The 14,401-nt window shown below is 39.8% G+C and overlaps 1 protein-coding gene across 7 annotated transcripts in view; it reads right to left on the bottom strand.

The window, feature by feature from the left end:
* Positions 1-524: 524 nt before the first annotated feature.
* MBNL2 (muscleblind like splicing regulator 2) overlaps positions 525-14,401 on the bottom strand; it is a 106,640-nt gene continuing 92,763 nt past the window's right edge. For all 7 annotated transcript variants that reach the window (XM_041423423.1, XM_041423419.1, XM_041423425.1 and 4 more), the window contains one exon: positions 525-3,476. In XM_041423423.1, the coding sequence (XP_041279357.1) occupies positions 3,462-3,476 (15 nt within the window). In that variant the 3' untranslated portion in view covers positions 525-3,461. The remainder of the gene's footprint in view (positions 3,477-14,401) is intronic.

The raw sequence follows: 14,401 nt of genomic DNA, 5'->3' as shown, positions 1-14,401 counted from the left end.
CAGAGTGTTTAATTTAATCCCTCCTCTGTCTCTAGTTTGCCATGCAATCCCTGCCTGTGGGCACACAACTCCTCTGTGATAGTGCTCTCTCCAGAGAAACTAGCAGATAACATGGATTATTTGTTGGTGAAACACTCTTCAAGACACAGCAAAGAAAAGAAGACGCAAAGCATGTGCCACCAAAAATTCCCTCAATGGTCAGGCAATTGTGAGGCACACCCCTGGGATAAGCAGTGCCTGTCTGCACCCCGGCATGCACGGTGGGCAGGAGGGGCTCGGGATGGCTCTTGGAGGCTGGAGCCCTGTGGCGCAGCATCCTCAGCAGGAGAAGGGCATGGGCTTCCTCACACAGCGTCTGCATGTCCTGCACCTGGGGATTGCACTTAAGGATTTGTTGCCTGATAAGCAATTAAGGAAAAAATAAAATTTAAAAAATACACAGCTTTTAAAGATTCCTATTTTTTGTTACCCCAGGCCCCTCTTCCCGGAGCGCGCCACAAGAAAAGACCGCCCTGACTCCGCTCTCATTTTAAAATGCTTCTTTTTATTTCAGTGGTTGTACATTGGGTGAATGAATTTAACGTCACAACAGAAATAGAATGGCTATTTAACAGACCACTAGTAATTATATATGCTGGAAAAGAGTGAATGGAGGGGTTTCTTTTAACTGTTACTGAAATATTCATTGTACTTGTCGTCAATTATGCTGGATGAGAGAGGCAAACAAAAAGGTATTTTGGTGAGGTGCTGTATCCTTTGAAGAAAATATGCACTGAGACATCTCAAGTCACTTGAAACCATGTCCCAGCTACAGTATTCACTGTCTCCGTGTTGGCCCATCTCATGGTTCTTTTAGGGGGTTACATTTCTTGTTGTATTTTTTTTTAATTAAACAAAGCATTTAAAATTTAATCATTTTCATTAGACTTTTTTTTAAAATATAAACAAAGTTTTGGCAAATAATATTTATACAGAAAAATAGTTTTAGATCTTCCCAAATTTTGAAATAGTCTATAAAATTACTTTATAAATAAATAAAATGCAGAATCTGTTGTACACGTATTTGCACATCTTTGTAATTGCCTCCTTACTGTTAGCATAGGTTTGTACTTGTACAGTTTCAGGAATATTACAAAGTCATAAAGTCGGAAAGTGGATCTCTTATTAAAAATACATTTTCTCTTTTTGTCTGTCAGTTTATCTGAATGAAAGACCTGATGTATCTGAAGCTTCGTCATCCATGGGCAAAAAATAGTAATATTGGATTAATTGTAAAAAACATAGAATAACAGTAATTTTGAAACATAAAAAGTTCACACAAAATGATGTCTTGAAGAGTTATCTACATAAAATATTTAAACATGGATAATTTACCATTTAGTATTATACAATAAACTACCCAAATGCCTAAATTAACTATTATAAAAAAATAAAAACAACTTTGACAGATATAGGCAAGTTGCAGTGTCAACTACCTAGGTATAATGACTGAGAAAGTCTACAAATATTAGTGTTTTAATAGTATATAATGGTGATACCTTAACTGCTAAAGTAACAAGTTAAGATACATTATTTTCCCACAAATTAAACTAACGCAACGTTACAAGCACTATGTTAATTTTACAACCAAATTGTGATTTTTTTTTCTTTCGGATGATCAAATCTCCAGCTTTATATATAAATAGATAGTAATTAGACATCGGACAAACAAGATTTAGCCTGGAAAATAATTTCCTAGACAAATAATAATATGGTTAGTGCCTTCAGTCGTTCAGAACAGGCAGTGCTGCCAAAGTTTAAAATAGTTTACAATCAATCTGAAGAGGTTAAGTTAAAATACTGCAATCACTAGTAATGTCCACATAGAAAACTTATGCTGCAAACAATTATACATAATATCCACTTATAACAGCTGTCTTGTTTTTTTAAACAATAATTTAAAAACTATGTCATTTATGTGATACATGTGCAACATATAAAATGTGAAATATGAAATATTTGGTACAATAGTGCTTGAAACAAATCTCAAATCAAACAAATGAAATTTTAATTATACATATATAATTACCTTGTAAATCAACAAAGTATTTAAAAAAGTAAACAACATTAAAATCTGCTTCATCCATATATATGTATGTATGTATATATAACATGTATATAATTGTATTAAAGATATCTTCATACTTTTGTGACATAAAATATGTTTTTAAAGGAAAACAATTAAAAGAACTATTTTTTCTCCACTCTAATCTGGTTACAATCTTATAATCCAATTTAAAAAAATGCAAATACAGTAATGATTTATTAAACTGAATCTCATTCTACATTCTTAGTGTTCAGTTAATAGCCTAGATTAAAGTCACCTATGAAGTCTCAGTGACTCAACTGAATTTTAATTAAATTAGAGTATCATACAATCTCTTCATCTACAGCCTTTCTTTTTTTTTTTGCCTTTTCTTTTGTTAGTTTGGTATTGGTTTTTTTGTTCTGTTTGATTTTACACTTCTAGAAATTACTTCTTAACAGCTTGGATCTTTTTGGTAACCTGACTATGAGTTTCAAAGATTATTCACGTCCGATGAGATTTGACTGTTGGCATCAGGCTCACTTTCATCAAGTCTGATGTGACAAAATTTAGGCACTTCTGCAAAGTCTATTTTAAAAACATTATAAATATACTTGTAAAATAATATTCTCAAGACTTTGTTCTTTTGGGGATTGAAAGGGGTATGAAGTTCATACTGTGCAAAATTTTAAAAATTTTCTTCTGCTATTCTGCTATGATTCAAATGCAACTTCTCCATACAAGTCAAACACCAACCATGTGCATCTAAAGACTTTGTGCTTTACTTTGGACTTCTGGCTAGAAATATCAGATTGGCAGGATGATGTGCAGGACACCGGGCTGCGTTTCACCTCCTTTGTCTTGGAATCAACTCACCAAGGGAGCAAAACCAAGATTTTTTTTTAACTGAGAAGAAAACCCCGAATCATAGTTTGGGTGAGAATCAAACCTGCAACTGGGGAAAGTTTTTAGTCAATGCAATTCAATTATTGCTGAGCTCGAAAGATTCATAAACACAAAATCTCACGAGACTAACTGATCTGGACCATTTTCGTTAGGTGTAGTTATGGAGAAACGACAATATTTGCAATAATTAAACTATGCTTAGAAAATCTTTAAAACTAAATGTTATCCTTTATGTCTTGAAACATCACAGCTGGTATCAGGTAGTTAACTATTTTAGGTTGGAGTATAGTAAGCATACCATATTTAATATTCATATATGACATAGCAGCACTAGCTTTTTTGAGTTTTTGATTTGTCCATAAGAACAAATTCTTGACTTAGCATGCAGTTTGTGGCAACTCTAGAGAGGAGGAGATGGGGTAGTATGTACAGTAGCCGTGCTTGGCCGTCCGCAGGGAGGCTTCGTGACACTCCGTTCCGCTCCTGCCGGCTATTTCAGGATTATCTGTTGAGAGAAAGGGAAAGCGTGATCGCGCTTTTTGGTGACGCGGGGACAGCAGTGTGCCCAGCCGGCCCGCGCTGGCCTAGCTGAGCTCAGGCACAGCTCACACAGGACAGCATCCCGTGGGGGACAGTGCCCCGTGTGGGAAAACGTCCCCTGTGGGACAGCATCCTGTGTGGGACAGTACCCCACATTGGACAATATGGGACAGCATCCTGTGTGGGACAGCGTCCTGTGTCCTCAGGCTGCCTTTTGGCGTTTGTGTCTCACACACCTGGCTGTCACCCCCTGCACACACGTGCATGAGAACACGCAGAGGGGGTACTTTATGTCTCAAAATGCTGCAGGGCAGTGCTGAATCCAGGGCCTGGCCATAAGCAGGGTGTGCACCCTCAGCGCCCTGCCTGTCAGTGGAGGTGGAAGCCCTGCACCTCCCGGAGGAGCTCAAAGTGCATCTGTGCCTGGGGCGATTCTCCAGCTCCCACTGTGCTCCCAGAAAGTCAGGAATGACCAGGGGACACAGTGGAGGCAGGGCTCCTTGCCACTAACAAGGAGAAAGATGTACTGGGCTGGGTGTTTTCACTAAGCAAAAGTGTCTTTTCAATGCATTTCTAGCAGCTGCTTATTCCCTAAAAAAATTAACTGCAGATCAGTGAACTTGAGAGGTTTCATCACACTTCCTTATGGCAAGGATTCCAGAGGGATTACCATAGTGGTACCTCTGTGCACCTAACTGGTCACTAACCTTGCTGCTTTACCGTCATGCTGTCTCAAATGGAGGGTGAAACAATCATTTTACAGGTGTATTTTACTTGTGCTTCCAATATTGCGAAGGTTAAATGCACAGTGTGCTCAGCAACCAGCTCCACCTGCTCACAGTATTGGAAAATGGTTCAGATTTCCATCACCTGCCTGAAATGGCTGTCAGTGAAAGTAATATCAAAAGGCAGAGGTGTGATATTTACTCATGCCATTGCTATCCTGTGCTCCACACTTAAGCACGAGTCAAGGAATTAAGAGTGTACTGCCTGCTCTTCCTGTTTCATTTGGCTCTTGGCATATTTTTAAGCTGTATTTGCAGGTGGTATGCAAGGCAGTCACAACAGTACTTGGACCTACTTGAGTATTATGAAGCTAGACCACTGCTTAATGCAATATTTCTATTAAAAGAGGGGGGGAAAAAAGGTGTTTGGAAAGTAACTTAAGCAACATACTACCTCTGACATACACACCACCGAAACGAAACACACAGCTCTGCATGGCAGGTGCTCGTCCCTGTCCCCTGCCCATCACCCCACTGCTCCTCACAGCTGCACTGCCTCACTCTCTGTGCACAAGCACATCTCCCTGACCCCAACGACCTTGCCAGCGAGCCAAAAAGCCATCTTTGATTGCCATCAGCTCTGGAAATCTGGTGACATGTGAGGCCCGGTTGTAATGACACTGTACAAACACCTGCTGCTCCAAAGGACTTAACATCTAAATACATCATGCACACAACAAGGACATATATTTTTAATGAACTTCCACCCATTGTGAGTTTGTTAGCTTATCGCCTATCTTCTGTTTCCTTTTGAAATAACAAAGAAATACCTTTGCTCAAATAATAAAGCCCTGTCTGTGATAACCCTGGTCCAGCTCCAGCACGGTGATTTGACAATACGTATTAAGAACACAGCCATGCTGAAAATAAGAAATGACCAAGATTTTCAGCACTGGTATTTTTAGCATGTTACAACCCAACATTAATGTAATTAATAAAGCAGCTTTAGCTACACTGGGTTAGCCATAATCACACAAGTGTATTTAAAGGATCCTAAAGTCTGACTTAATGGTACGTAATCTGAAACTTACTCAGTAAATTTTTTACTCAGTAAAATCCCAGAATTTCAGGCACTGCAGCTGACTATATCATCTGCCAACTTTTGAGGGGATAAACTTGCATTTCCTATAGCTTTTTTCCCCTCAAGTACAGGGAGACAGTAACTTCCCCTTGTGCCCCACTTTGGAAAAACAGTCCCACAAGACTGGTGTTCACAGTTCCCCCAAAACGTGTGACAGAGAAGGCAGAGGGCCTAATCTCAGGCTGTTTCTCAGGAAAATGGTAGGACAATTCCTGGCATAGTGATTAACACAAGTGCCACTCATCCTGCTGTGTGCCAGGCAGGACAGAGGGGTCCTGGGCAATGTGAAAGAGCAGAGACCCCTTCTCTTCCCTGCCCTGGTGAGTGGCAAAGCCCAAGGTAAGGACTTCACTGCTGTGTCCCTATTCCTGCCTTTTCTCTCCTCCTGTCAAAACTCAGGAAAACAGCGAAGACAACGTGAACACTTTCCTTTTCTGTGCAAGCTGTCCTGTTTATGGGTTGCAGGTGCCACAGGAGCAGCTGGAGCTCTTGCTGCCATGCCTCTCCTGCTGCCAGTGGCTGTGGAGCTGGCTTGCTCCCACCGCAGCATCCTCGACGTGCCGCCCCTTGTACAAGGGCCATAACTAGGGCATGTTGCACCCAGCTATTTCGAGCACACGTAGGAGTCCTCCTAGGAAAAAACCCTCAAGTCTCTCTTTCAGAACAAGCTTCTCCAGTGCAGAGTTGCAGAACTGAGGAGCTACGTTTCTTTTCCAACCTTAGCCACGAAGTATAAAACGTCTCCAGTACTCTTTAATTACATGTTCACACCCTATTTCTCAAAAGATATCACAACTCTGCCACAGCTACATACACAGGCATCAGCTTCTGCCACTGGTTTTTTTTTTTTTTTTTTTTTTGCTGTGTCTGACAGAGAAACATAAAATGCTAAACTACTTTACATGGAAAACACACTGTGAACCTCTCCTGTTTAATCTACAAATGAAGTAATAAACTGTGATGGAGGCAGAGGTTATCTAAGTCTGCATCGCTGCTAATTGCTCCATCACTTGCATGCTGAAAAAGGAGAAGCTGTACTGGAGAAAGAACATCCCTGCAAACACTTTCTAGAGAGTCTACACTCCCTTGTTACTTGTAAATAGGTCCAGCCACCTTCATGTTCACCACTCTTTGAAGAATTACATCTCAAATGCACATATATATGACTTGTCATATTTTCTCTGATACTATTATAATATTATACTTCACAGCAACAGGATGCAAGGTCATGACGCTTTTGCCATAGTATATATAAGAAAAAACCCCAGAAAACAAGATTATACAAAGACAGGTCAAGCATGGGAATGCATTTTCTCATGCTCTGAATGGTTGAGATCCACAGGTGTGGATGCAGACATGCCAGAAAACACACCTTCTGCTCCTGCAGTAAAAGATCTAATAAGAAGACTATTTCCAGCATAAGCAAAATGGCCTGGCACTTAAGAGTCTTGAGAAGTACCTCACAGAAGATTTAATAACAGAAAAGGGCATTTTTTGAGGTAATCACAGACAAAGGTACCCTCTCCATCGTCTTCTTTCTTGGTACCTTTTTGAAGTGGCAGAAAGCTGTCTACCCTTTAGATTAAAATCATTCACACTGTGCCAATGATAGTTAACAGACCTCACTGAAACTACTAACACAGCGAGTGAACATAAATTTCTGCAAACTACTTTCTAAATTCGCTTCTCAAATTTTTCCAGCTCTTTAGAGGTGACATTTTCAGCTCCTAAATGTCAAGACTTTCTTTCGTACCAGAGCATGCCTCTTTTAGACCTTTACCTTCAGGACATCTGAGTGATCATAGCGGTGATTAAGCCCCTTGTGCAACACAGAACATCCTGAAATTCAGGGTTGCTCATAAGGTACAGTTCTGCAGTGTCATCCAGGGGACTGACAACCAACAGAGATATTACTGCCAATGGTTTCAGCTTCTCACCAACTACCAGTGCAGATAAATAGATTTGGGAGTTCCACATACCCAGCAAAGGTGGCTGTGATCAGTCATTGCCTCAAGACTCAAAAAGTAAAATTGAAAGTCTTTTTAAATTAAAGCAGAAATTCAATTTTTGTGAACTCTTTTCTGACACCCAGGTTACTGCTTTGCTTGATACAGTGACCAAATTACAGAGAATCATGACTAGGTTCTAGGAATTACAAGAACACTGTTTGGCTTGAGATTTTCTGTTTTGAAGCTACAATTCACAAAGGTTCTTTATAGTCTCTAACTTGAATTAATTTTCCAGTTCCAGATTTATTATACAATGATGAATACAGAAAATTTACCATTCTGCAGGAATTCAGTGTACATGAACTCTTGTTCAACTAAAGACCTGTCACAGTGGATCAGCTGGAAAACATAACTTTGCATCTACCACTGACATGTTTCTTTTTCAGAAGTTTTGAAATTATTACTCCAAAATACAGTGTGCTTTATAAGCTCTAAGATATTTTAATAAGATGCTCAGATTTTATTTGATCTCTGCATTAGAAAGCATTTACCCCTCCAAAAATTAACTCAGACATAGCAAACATTCTGGTCTGCTCAGCCTTCCATTTTGAAAGCAATGTAGTAACAGGAGTTTCTTGTAAACAGGATTTATCTCAGAGCACTTCAGACACGAATGCCTCAGCCGGTCACCCATTTTACATCTTCTAGGCTACTTCAGGCAATTTATTTTAGCATGAGACAGATTATCAACTCATGATGCTTTTTTGCCCTCGACCAAATGAAAGTCTGTGGTGAACAGTTTGCACCAAGGTATTTAACTTTTGAACACCTGTGTCAGGATAGATGAACCCTTTCACAGTGACATTTTCTGTTTGCATGTTTTTCACATGAGTAGCAGACTGGTCAGATATATCTGGGGTATACATTAAAAATGACAGATATTTTCAGACAGCCGGCTCATATCAGGCTGTCTCATAACTTCTCCCTCTTTCTAAAAATAAAAGTAACACCAAGTATTTCTTCCTTATGACAAGGAACCCAAGACTATTTATATTTCCCCATGCCTTTGGGAAATGCCTCCATGTCTTTATTTTTCATTTTCTCTTAGAATGTTCTCTTGTGGTATGTGCCTTGTTTCTTTTCTTCAAAATAAACAATTTTTTTTCTTTTTCTTTAATTAGTAATGGGAGAAGATGAGCAAATGTTCACTTACTGAAAGTAATCTCTATTATATCAGTTATGCCTGGTCTTAATTTAATTTTTACATAGCCTTACAGATGGACTTTTTCACCTCCTTTTCCCCACAAATTCTGCAGCAGCACCTCCACAGAGCACCATCCCAAACATTCTACTTGTCTGCACCAGGGCTCCCACCAACTGTCCCATGGGATAGGTTTTGCCCCTGTCTTGACCACTGACAGCCAAGCCAGCTCCAACTCTTGCTGGCATTAAATTCAGCTTGGACTTTTTCCTTTGCTACTCCTTCTCCCCTGAAACCTTGTTCTCATTTCCAGAATGTTATCATTTAGTGGATATGTGCTTTGTTTTATTCACTAACCATGGTCCTCTCTTCAGTCCAGGGCTGAAGGAGGATTTTCTCTTATTGCTTTCCCATTAATCCAGTTCAGCCCCAGTATATTTGTCTACTTTGCTCATCAATAAGCTGACCTCTGATTTGACACTGCAAGTGAGACATCTGGGCCACAGATGCTGCCTGCCCATACAGGGTCTAACATGGGGGCATCAGGTGTTTCCTGAGGGCTGGAGGTCCTATTTCCTTGCCTTTCTCATAGCCCATTCCCTCACACGGTAATTCTGGTGCCCTGTGCCATCCTCTCTTTTCTCAGTGTGCCCAGTTCTGCCTGTCCCATATGTTGACAGTATGCCTCTGGAAATGGCTGAGGGTCAGATGTCCACGCTGAAGTGAACACATCTGCTTGCACATTTTCATTCCATCAGACACAAGCTGTTGGCCATCAGACTGTCATAAAGCTGACAAAGACCTTGTCTGAATCCAGCTCTTCATGATGAGCTAAAAAAACGTTCAAGGCAATTACGGGATCCCAAAGGGTTCAAAGGTTCAGCAGCACCATTTTTCTCACTTAACTGTCACAAAGTCTTGAGAAAAGAGACCAAAGCCACTTGTGCTGCCAACTCCTTAGCTTGCTTACGAGCTTCAATAGGTATTTACTCAAGTAATAATGTACAATATTTAAGTTCAACTTAATAAGTATTTACTCACTCTGGAGAACCAGAGGATTAGTTGGTTTAGAAATGAAAGCAATCTGGCTTTATTTATTCTTCTTTAAAGTAATAAATAATGCAGTGCTAAAAATTGATCATAATATACGCTAATATATTCTACCAAAATCTATTTTTAACTCATTGCAGAGGCAGCAGACAGACTACACAGAAGTCAGAAAACCACTGCTGTGGTATTTGAGGAGCACCCCTACAGTGACTGTTTTGGATAGCCACTCAATTTTGCCTCCCAGCAGGTCTGAGCTACTGCAATAATCTGTATTTTTCACTTTCTACTTTTAGGTAATTTTCCTCCTCTTCTTGAATTTTAAAAACTACCAGAATAGGCTTGTACAGAGAAACTGAGAGCACAAATGAGTGAAAGCCAAGCATAAGTTGTGCATTATCCGTGGAAGTGCCCCTATTTCTCTTGCAGGGGTGTTACTTCCCCACCCCAACATCCTCGCTTAGCCTTTTTTTTTTTAACAAAACCTGCTTTGCATTTTCCTTTTAGACACCAAGCATGCCCACATCATGCAATTTGAGGCTGCCAATACACATACAGCATCCTTTTTAGGTGAAGGCACCACTGCAAACAGTGCACAGCTGGCATAGCTGCAGACTCCTCAGCAGTTACCACCACTCTGAAACCCCTCCTCTCCCAAGACCTGTCACTCCAGTTCAGACTCCCTTCAAAGCAGGAGACAACATCCAGAACTAAACCTGAACACAGAAAAGGACCAAATTTATGTTCAATCAAGGTGCTCATAAGACCTTGAGTCAGTTTTATAAAACTCACTATACTCGTTACTTCTTTGAGGAAATCTTAACCTTCCTGACTCTTGACTACTTACCACTTCCTTAATTTTCTTCTTATCTGATTACTCTCACATAAACAGCCATGCATACTAATGTGTGCCATGGCAGGTAATACTGTACCAAAAATGAAGGCAAGTTAGCAAATTTTTGCACCCAGGTGAAAGTCACAACAGATACAATCAACAAAAATAAATATATAGATATTTCCAGTGCAGCCTACTGCACACTCAAAGCCAAAGACTGGCATTTCTAGTAGGCAATAAATCATACATCAAGATAAAAATATGATCTTTGTTTAATCCAAGGGAAAGTACTTGGAGCACCGAGAAATGTCCAGATGCAATTATTTTAAAGGACAGGATCTCAGACAAGTACATCTGGAGCTGCACACTGCTCTGTGTTGTTACAATTTTATGATGGAAAAACCTGGACTCACATGGAGCTGTGTGTATAAACCATGAAACAAACTAATTTTCTCCCAAATGCCTACAAAATTAGTGGACCTCCGAAATAATTTCCTGTGTTTAAATATATGCCCCAAAAGACTTTTACTCCACTGTCAAAGCATCAGTGAATGTGATGTTGTTGAATAATTGAAAGCAAGAACATAAAAAGAAGCTATCATATCAAACACCAACACTTCTTCTTTAAACTTCTATAACAGGGAAGGGAAATCTGTTTTGATTTTTGTTATATAAAAGAATGAAGCCTTTGCTTACTGCTGATGTTGTGTGACACTGCCATCTAGCAGGATACCAGAGGAAGTCAGGTTTTAGTCCTATACAGGGGAGAGGGGTATGATGGGAGAATTTCTAAAAAAACCCCAAAACAGAGCAGAGATTTTTCCATTTCTTCCCCACTGGCTTCTTGCATGTGAACATGCAATCTAAAGTTCCATATACAAGCCTGCTGGAACTTTTTATGATCTACAAAGAAACAACATGCTATGTTAAGAGGCCAAAAAATTATTAAAACAAAGATTCATTAAAGTCTTTGCATGAAACTAAAATAGAGTTCCATTATATTTTCCAGGGTAATCTTTTAGTTTTGCTTCTCTGATGCCTTAGAAAATAGTTTTGCCACTTATTTTGTACCATCAGTTGTTTCAAGGCAGTTCAAAGGATGTTTTCTTGACACTGTTTAAGATTTGTTGTGGGCTTTAATATTGGAAACTCTCACTTCTTGAGTCTGTGAGTCCCAGCTACTTACCTGTGTCAGACATAATAACTTGAGTGAGATGAGGCTTGTGATTCTTGTGTGTCTAGCACGGAAGAAGCAGCAAGCAGTTTAAGTTTCCCCTTCCTACTGTGACAAGCTACTGCTATTTAAATACCTTCTCTAGAGAAATGATTCTTCATGATCAAGGGTCAATTAGGTTTGATTTTCCAGCCTGGTGCAGGTACAAAGCAAGATGGTCAGTCCTTAGGTGGGCTTGCTAAATGCCCAACGCTGTTCTCCTCTGAGATGGCTCCCTGAAAGTATTCCCTCTGATAATGTGTCTGAGGATGGAACTTGTTCCTCTGTCTCCTTTTCAGGACTTTTCCAAGTCAGATTCAAATCACTCTTTCTGTTGTTGGAATGCAATTTTCTATAGAAGCATTTAACTTGGAATTTTATGGAACTTTCAGTCAGAAAAAACCATCAAAACTAAACTAAAATTATTTCGATACTCATTATTATTCATTGTTTAGATACTCATTATTCCCAGAAGAAGTGCTTTCCTACCTGTTCCCTCATTCCCTCAGAAACTGCATTTAAAAGTTTTCTATTAATTTCTATGAATTTTGCATAGGCTCTTATTTGTAATGTTCTTGTATGCTGGCACTAAGGATGTAAATAACATTTGTTTCCACTTCCCACCCTCTTTCTCAAAAGCTTACTTTTACACAACAACAAAAAAGTCCATTTCCTACTACTTACCAGATTTTTCAATTCATTTTCTCAGCATATTGATACTTTTCTCCCTGTTTACAAGTACAGCAGGTTTCCATGAGGAAGAAAGGGAACGTGAGACAGTAAAAGCCTTGTCAGCAGCCTTGTCTGCCCTGCCAGACAGCCTCCTGGGGTTACAGAGGAATGGACAGGAAGCCCTGCTGGGGGACACCAAGGAATATTTGCACGAGGGAGCAACTGGCACGTCTGCTTTGTGCAGAAGGGGAGATCACCTCGAGTCAGTGCCCCCCAGATCTTCTGGTCTGAGAAGAATCTGCCTCCCTTGGGAGTGGTGCTGCCTTTGTGGGCACCTGGGCAAGGAGAGGAGCTCTGTTGCTGCATGCCCCAGCTCTGCTCCTTCCTGACAAAGCCATCACACATGATGTCCCAAATCCCAAAAGCTTGGCATGTTTGTATTTTACACTATGTTAACTAGTTTTTGAATTCTGGGGCAAATATTTTAATTGACCTTTTGTTTGTGATACTCAAACATAACTATTTTTACTTTTGCTTCATTGTATTCTAACAGATTTTGACAGAACTGAAGGCTACTGAATGATTTCATAATTAATATCTGCATAATTGCCACCTAATTCAGTGCAAATGCTGATGCATAATTTAAAGCAGCTGTGCCAGATAATCACAAGCCTTAGCATGAGACAGCCTGTTGATCTTATATTTCTTTTTAGACATAGGCTCTAAGTATTTAGTTTTTCTTTTGGATATGTTCTTTACTATTTCCTTCTTGATAAAAGGTCATATAACCAGTAGAATAATGTCATGAAATAACATCTTTAAGCAGCATTCTCTATTATGCTATTTTTATACAATCAGTCTCTGCCCATTTTCATTGGTACAAAAAGTAAAGCCATGTACTGTCATGAACTGAGGTGATATGAGCAAGACTCACATTGCTTGGAATTTGGTATATGCCCTCTAATAACTAGGAACTATGGAAACACTTACTGAACCTGAGGACACAGATTAGGACACAGAAATGCTGGTGTCTTAACCCCCTGCCACACTCACTGAGGTGACCCAACCCAGTCAGTAAGCCAACACAGCCTTGAGATCCCTTCATGTGATCACCAGCCGCAGGCTTGGGTCATGTGCTCACCAGGGGTTTACTACCACTTGGGCTAAGGGGTAATGTCTCTTGCTTGTCATCCTGCTGCCAGTTCAGAAGCAGATGTGCAAATTTGTCTGTAGCTCCTGTATTGCATCTGCCAAGCTTGTGAAAATGTCTTGGGTAACGCAGACGTCCAAGGTTATCTTAGGACAATCTCAAACGTCACCAGACACATGTTTAGGCAACTGAACCAAGCCCTGTCAGACTTCTGAAGGACAAGCCAGGCTACTCTCCAGATTTCACCTGACTGGGCTGATAAACTTCACAGTCTACAATGGCTACTGAAACTTGTATCTTGCATGTAGACACCCATATTTAGACACCAGCACTTAAGTGTCTTAATTTTGGGCTGAGTTCTAACCTTGTAGGACTCACCAAGATAAATATATATAAATGGAACAGTAATGAGGCTTTCTAATTTAGACATTTAAAGGCCCCACAAGGAGGTGCTTGCCATTATTTAAAACTGAACTTCAGTCCCAAAAGTCAGAATAACATGTCTCTCAAATAATGTCAGGATAAACCATCCTCTATTAAATTACCTTTGGTGAGCAGGGTGGAGGAAGTCACATTTGTCTGCATTTCCATTAACAGGAACATCCTTATCTCCAAATAGGCTCTATCTAATCTTTCTCCAAGTTTCTAATCCTGTATTTTCTCATAAAGTAAACAGCAAAACAAGAAGAGAAAAAAACCTCCCGACAATTTTCCTTAAGATCTATGACTTTTATATCATCCTGAAATTGCAGCACTGTACATTCTTAGCCTAAAAAAACAGTCAGTAAATATTGCTCTTTCCCTCTACAACCAATTGAAAGGAGGTGGTACCAAGGTGGGGATTGGTCTCTTCTCCCAAGTAACAAGTGATAGGATGACAGAAAATTGCCTCAAGTTGTATCGGGGAGGTATAGATTGGATATTAGGAAACAATTCTTCATGGAAAGGGTTGTCAAG

The sequence above is a fragment of the Onychostruthus taczanowskii genome, unplaced genomic scaffold (genome assembly GCF_017590055.1).
Source record: "Onychostruthus taczanowskii isolate IOZ18803 unplaced genomic scaffold, ASM1759005v1 scaffold77, whole genome shotgun sequence".
Taxonomy (NCBI): Eukaryota; Metazoa; Chordata; class Aves; order Passeriformes; family Passeridae; genus Onychostruthus; species Onychostruthus taczanowskii.
This window is presented reverse-complemented; position numbering and strand designations above follow the sequence as displayed.